General features: G+C 38.4%; 1 protein-coding gene across 2 annotated transcripts in view; it reads right to left on the bottom strand.

The window, feature by feature from the left end:
- The window catches only part of myo6b (myosin VIb), a 36,220-nt gene that overhangs the window by 26,146 nt on the left and 3,944 nt on the right, over window positions 1–6,130 (bottom strand). For both annotated transcript variants that reach the window (XR_004797145.1, XM_035674301.1), the window contains exons 3-10: window positions 3,871–3,940; window positions 3,695–3,768; window positions 3,122–3,251; window positions 2,506–2,611; window positions 1,895–1,950; window positions 1,692–1,789; window positions 1,440–1,604; window positions 722–802 (exon numbers count right to left, since the gene is read on the bottom strand). Coding sequence is in view for 1 of the 2 variants with exons in the window: in XM_035674301.1 (XP_035530194.1) it covers window positions 722–802; window positions 1,440–1,604; window positions 1,692–1,789; window positions 1,895–1,950; window positions 2,506–2,611; window positions 3,122–3,251; window positions 3,695–3,768; window positions 3,871–3,940 (780 nt within the window). In the remaining variant the exon portion in view is untranslated. The remainder of the gene's footprint in view (window positions 1–721; window positions 803–1,439; window positions 1,605–1,691; window positions 1,790–1,894; window positions 1,951–2,505; window positions 2,612–3,121; window positions 3,252–3,694; window positions 3,769–3,870; window positions 3,941–6,130) is intronic.

Genomic DNA, 6,130 nt, shown 5'->3' on the forward strand with positions numbered 1-6,130 from the left:
TATTTTAGTGGAATAGAGTGACTTACATATTAAATAAAAAGAAACACAGGTCATAATTGGATTTAATTTTTAAAAAGTTTCAATCATTGCACTTCTCTTAACAAACTAGGCTAAATAAACCCATCATAAATGGGTAAATCCATTAAGAGAGTTAAAGGCACCTCCTTTGTTTACCACTATCTCACTCTGATTTTCCTGAAACTTTGATTAGCATAAAAGGAGATATTATTCTATCTTAAAAAAACAAGAAGTGAAATGAACATGTATAATTAGTCCCTGAGAGAGAAACATGTCACACTTATTCTTCTAATTGTTTCATGATATTAATTACACATCTCTTGCAGGCTTTGCAGCACAACTCAACAAGGCACTGGTTCTTTTTCATACATAATTCATCAAATACACAGACCTGAACTAATTTCTTAGTATGGAATATTCTTATTGACCAGGTCCTGAATATGATTTCACATTTGCAAGTTCATTTCCTTGAATGTTATCTGAGATTTGCTTTCAGTCCAGTGCTTACACATAATTCTTGGGAGCAGAATAATATACATATATCTAAATTATTTATTGCACAGGAAAGAAACCATGAATGTTGCATTACAATATATTATTTGCCTTTGCTTCTTGACACAAGATATATTTCCATGCAGAATGCAAATGTGACCAACATAGTGTTGGGTTAGAGTGATTTAGCCAGAACAGAACGTGACATTACCTCAGGACTCTTGCGGTTCTGCATGATTTGTTTATCAGAGTCCTTACTGGCAAAGTATCTGGTGCATCCTCTGTTCAGGTACTGAAATGGAGAAAAACATGAAACATTTAGGCATAATTAGTAGAAAAATTTAATCCAGACACCGAATAAATGCATTTCACTTGTGGTGGCAAGCCTACTGGGGATATTTGTATTGATTTTCATCATCTAAAAGATTTACTTTGCTGTCTTCCAATATCTTTCCATAGCTGCCTAGTAGTGAATTGCATGAAGTAATTGCCTCTGTTGATGTGGGTGTCACCTCAGGGAACTGATATAATGACACTATGATAAACATCTAAAGGAACAGCCTGAGCTGTTCTGTTAAGTGTTGTTTTGTAGAGCATGTAGAAGAAAATAAAGGCTGGGGTAAACACCTTTATGCTTTACCCTGCTGTTTATTGCATCCAAAAGGGAAAGGATTCAATTGTGAAATAACTTTGTTACTAAAGGGATTTTGATTTTACTTGGGAGGACCTCTTGACATCACTAAAAATAAGCTCATGTGACATCTAGTGGGCTTCCATAGAACTGCCAACCAACGTCTACTCCAAAATGCTAAGGAAAAAACATAATAAAGTCCATTTACTTACATAAAAAACATATTTCAAAACACTGACCTCAACTGGCTCACAATAAAGTATAATAAATGTTCTTCTGTCTGTCTAAACCCACTCACCCTGAAGCTGTCTGGAGAGTCCAGGTGCAGTTTTTTCTTTATATCCTCTGATGCCCCGGCACACAGCCTGTAGAAGATGTGGTAGTTCCTCTCGTCGTTACTTTGCATGCAAATCCTCGACTTCTCGAGCAAATAATGGGAGACGAATCCACCAACAACTGCATTCTGGTGACACAAAAGAAAAATCAGATCTTAAAATTCATGATCCACACACCTCAAATTATAGACAAACCTAAGGATGTAATCTTATACCTTCTCATCAAAGTGGATTTCCACGAACTTCCCAAAGCGACTACTGTTATTATTCCGTACTGTTTTCGCGTTACCAAAGGCCTCAAGAAGGGGATTTGCTGAGATTTGAAATGGGAAAAAGAGAATAATGTTCACACTGCCACCATACAGTACTGAATACTAGTAGTTGATTTGAGTCGATTTTTGGTTTGTTATTGTATTACCTTCTACAATTCTCTCGTCGATATCTTGACCACTTCCATATGTGGTGGTGAGGTATCTACAGGATGGGGAGGAAATTAGAATGACATTAACAATAATGAATATGTACTGTAAATACCGGAAAATAAAAACTGTTTAAAAGACAAAGAGACACTCATGCTGAAACCCAATGCCCAGCTTACACGGTTTAAAATTTGTACAATAGTTTTCCCTTGCAAAAGCAGCCACAGCTGCTAGACATACAGCTGCAGTAATGAAGTACTTATTGCCTTTTGACCAATTTCCCCATGGACTGTTCCCCTCATTTATGTGTTTTTCGGAGTGTTTTCGAAATAACAATGAAAAACATAACTGCAACAGCAAGGGTGTGGAGGAAATATTTTATTCTAGTTTTATTGGCAACTGCATCCAGTTTAATGCACCACCTTTACTGTTTATCTATATTTGCAAGCTACTATCAGTAACTTTCAATGCAGTGCAAGCCAGCGGTGAACTGTCTGATTTGCAACATCACTTTGTATCCTGTGAACACACAATCAGAAGGGAGGAGACCAAAGGTGAGTGCGGAGGAAAGATGAAGATGGGATGTAGGATGATTCATGTGGGCTCATACCTGAGAACAAACTTGGTGTTCACAGTCTTTCCAGCACCAGATTCTCCAGAAACTATGATGGACTGGCTCATCTTGAGTACTTTCATGTCCCTGTAGGCTTTGTCGGCTAAAACAACAAGAAAACAAAAATCACTGAACTCTCTTGAATTTGATCCTCGATTATTACACTTCCATGATCAATTTATGCCTAAGGCAATAATGCAATTTTACAATGTATAGCTGTTAAGTTGTGACAATGTGACACTGCACATTTAATATAAATTGTACATTGTCTTAAGTGTGCTATTTCCTTAAGGACTTTCCCAAGTAGGCTCACAAAACACCAAGTTGACTTTACTTATTTCTTTTTTGTACTGTATCATTTCCAGCTCTGACAAAATGAACCTCTTCTTTTAGATAATAAAGCTTAATTTGCATTGGGACGCCTGGCAATGAAATGATATATATTATATACATTAATAAACAAACAAAAAAAAGTTCTGATAAGATTAGCGAGGGTTAACACCAAAGCCTCAATAGAAAGTACCATTAAAGAATCTCAGTTTTAAATCTGTTTCAAATACACTGTTACTACTTTTAAGTATCAGTTCTTCAGATTGTAGCTGTGAGCTCTCACCTATAGCAAAGACGTGAGGTGGCAGAGTTCCCAGTGACTTCCCCCGGTACGACTTGATGGAGTCAGGCCCATACAGTTTGGGGATGTCATAGTAAGGATTCACAGCTATCAAGATATTGGCCACATAAGTCTGTAAGAGATATGAATACAGGTTTAATTAGTGTCACTGCATTTAGAGAAAGTTCATAAATAGCACAAACACATCTAAATAATTGAATGATGAGAGACAATAGAGGTGAAAACAAGCCCAGTGGAAGTTTCTGAGACACACCTTAACTTGTCTCCCTGTCTTGCTTGTCCCATCTACCAACTGTCCCTCATTTCCTAATTGATTGACTGGGATCAGGATTGGGTTTGCCAGTCTGACTTTGTGACCCTTTTCTAGCTTCCCTTCCCTCTTTACCACCTGGTACTTTTTCCCCAGGGAAACAAGGATAGGGATCTCTCTGTCCTCCAACCTGTTACTGCATCTCGTTATGATGGAACTGGATAGTATTGACTTAAATTGCAAGAGCACATATAAAGGATTTGTACTCATGCTAATGCCGACTACTATAGGAGAATAAAACGTACATAGATGTGGTCTTTACTGTACCGCACTCTGACATTGTTGAGAAGAGTGGCTTCATTCAAGTACATGAGGGAACCTGAGGAGAAAACAACAGCAAGATCAGAAAACAGACCTTGTTAAGAGTAAAACAATTAAGAAAATAAACATTTAATTAACAGTTAACTGCGTGTTGACTTACAGTTGTCATCTACATGTTTGTTGACATCATCCTCTGCTGGGAAGACTTGGTTCATCGGAGCAAGAAACGTCTGTAACACAAAGAGTTTTCCTTATATTTCCAGGACAGCTAGACATGCTAAAAGATGCACTGTCTCTTCTTATCATCGCCAAATTTATGTACAAGATTATTCATTGTTTACTTCTTGTTCTTTGAAAAGCTTATGACACCAAACAAATGTTTATTAGCATCCAAAAAAAAGGGAGACATATTAGACATCATGAAAAAGCTAAGCAAGCATGCATAAACATGAATCATTCATCATGCTTAAAGATCACAGTAATGATGTTTGCTGCGACATGTTCCCAGGCTAAATTAGTTACTGATATTCTCCCTCTATTGTTTAAGAGTCTGAGTTAATGGAAATAAACTCAATGGAACAAGCCGGCTGTGAGAGAAACAAGGGGAGACATGGCAGGGTATTGAATAATTTGGTGGTAGAGCAACCGGATCTGAGCACCTGAGTGAGGAAGGGAGTGTATGTGGTGCCTGTGTGTGTGGCAGAGAAGAGATGATGGTGGTGCTCTGTAAGAACCAATCAAGTCAATCAGACCATGTGACATTATTAAAGCAGAACAATGACAGCATCTGTTTATTCCTTAGAGTGAATATCAATATCCTATAGTCTTTTGCTCCCTTTACATGTTCATTCCACTCGCACGCTCCATATTTCCATACCACTGCTAATGTGTGTTTGTGAGTGGGACCCTGTCTGTGCTATGATGCATGGTTTATTACCACAAACAGGCTGTAAGCATAAACAGAATCTGCTTTGTGTGCCTGCTACAGCGGCTTGGCTCGATCTGGACATGCCCATCCACAATAATAACCATGTGAGAAATGTCTAACAATAAAATTGACAAAGAAGAAGAGACAGCCAGGCCGAGGGTCATATACTGAGCTCAGGCACTAATGAGCTCCACACTGCAGTAAAAACACTCAATAGGCCTTTCTTTCCCTGCTGAATGGGACAGAGTCTGAGTGAGCATGAGCATCAAAAGTTCAGACATATTCTAAATGAGATTCACTTCAAACTCATTCCGATTTTCTCCAGCTCAGTATAGTATAGTCATTTTTACGTTTCTTTATGAGTCATTTAGTGTGGTCCAGAGTCTTAATATTATGAGGTTATCTGTCAGAAAGAATAATTGGCTTTAGTTTAATAATTCTCAAACTGTGTGACTGTATTACAATGCAAACACAAGGTTTTCTGACTACATTGGAAAGTCTGGCAGTGCAAGCAATTCATACTTATGAACCTGACCCATTTTACCAGAGAAACATAAGCTATAAGCCACATTCTCGTAGTGGACATTTTGATTGATGAATCACAGGTGTAACAGTTAACCTTAGTAATGACTGCATTCAGTTTAGCTGTTTCAGTACCAGGGTTCTGATATTGTGCATGCTATGCTGACTCACTGGCACTTTTTCTTTCTGTGACATTTTGATTTGTTTTTGCTTCGTAAGGTGGGTCTCTGTATCGGTTTCATGTCTGAAGAAGGGCTTGGACATGAAACGTCACATGGTGGTATACAAATAAATGTTCCTGGGAGGATCTAGTGTGCGGATCTTTCTGTTTTTCACTGGTATATCGGCCCAGCACCTGGTATTTATGGCATTTGGATATGCATGCTAAAACCTTTCACCAGTGTGAACAATACAATGAATAATGGCTGAATACCATTTAGTTGCTTCAGTTTCAGGGTCGTGGTATTGCGCATGCTGTCTGACTACAACACTGCCATGTCTTACAGGGACACTTGAATAGAACTGAGCCATCATTATTGTTATTAGTAACAGTTATTAGTGCATATTTTGCTGTGAAAAGAGCTCTCATCAATGTCATCAGTCACACTTTTCTTTTTGCTACTATAACAATTTAAAATGTCTGAGGTGAGGAAGATCTACACATTAGCTGAGGTGAGAACACTTCAAGCAAAACAAATGCAGAGGCAACTGCCGGAGTACACGTCTGCTGTCTGCGCACACGTGACGGCTCAGGTGTAACAGGTGGCCTTTACCTCCTAATGAGCAGCTCTCCCTCTAGGCAACAGTATCAGCACACCTGCTGCTGCACTCTTTATTTATTCATGCCTCTGTACATGTGGTCTCTCATGTTTCTCACATTTTACACATTGTTGGGCTAACGCCTTTCTGCCTGAAATCGCCCTTTAGACTGACTACACAATTACAGAAAATCTAAATATTTTAAATGTAT

This window comes from Morone saxatilis, unplaced genomic scaffold, assembly GCF_004916995.1.
Source record: "Morone saxatilis isolate NCDOM2014 unplaced genomic scaffold, NCSU_SB_2.0 Contig3, whole genome shotgun sequence".
In the NCBI taxonomy this organism is placed as follows: Eukaryota; Metazoa; Chordata; class Actinopteri; family Moronidae; genus Morone; species Morone saxatilis.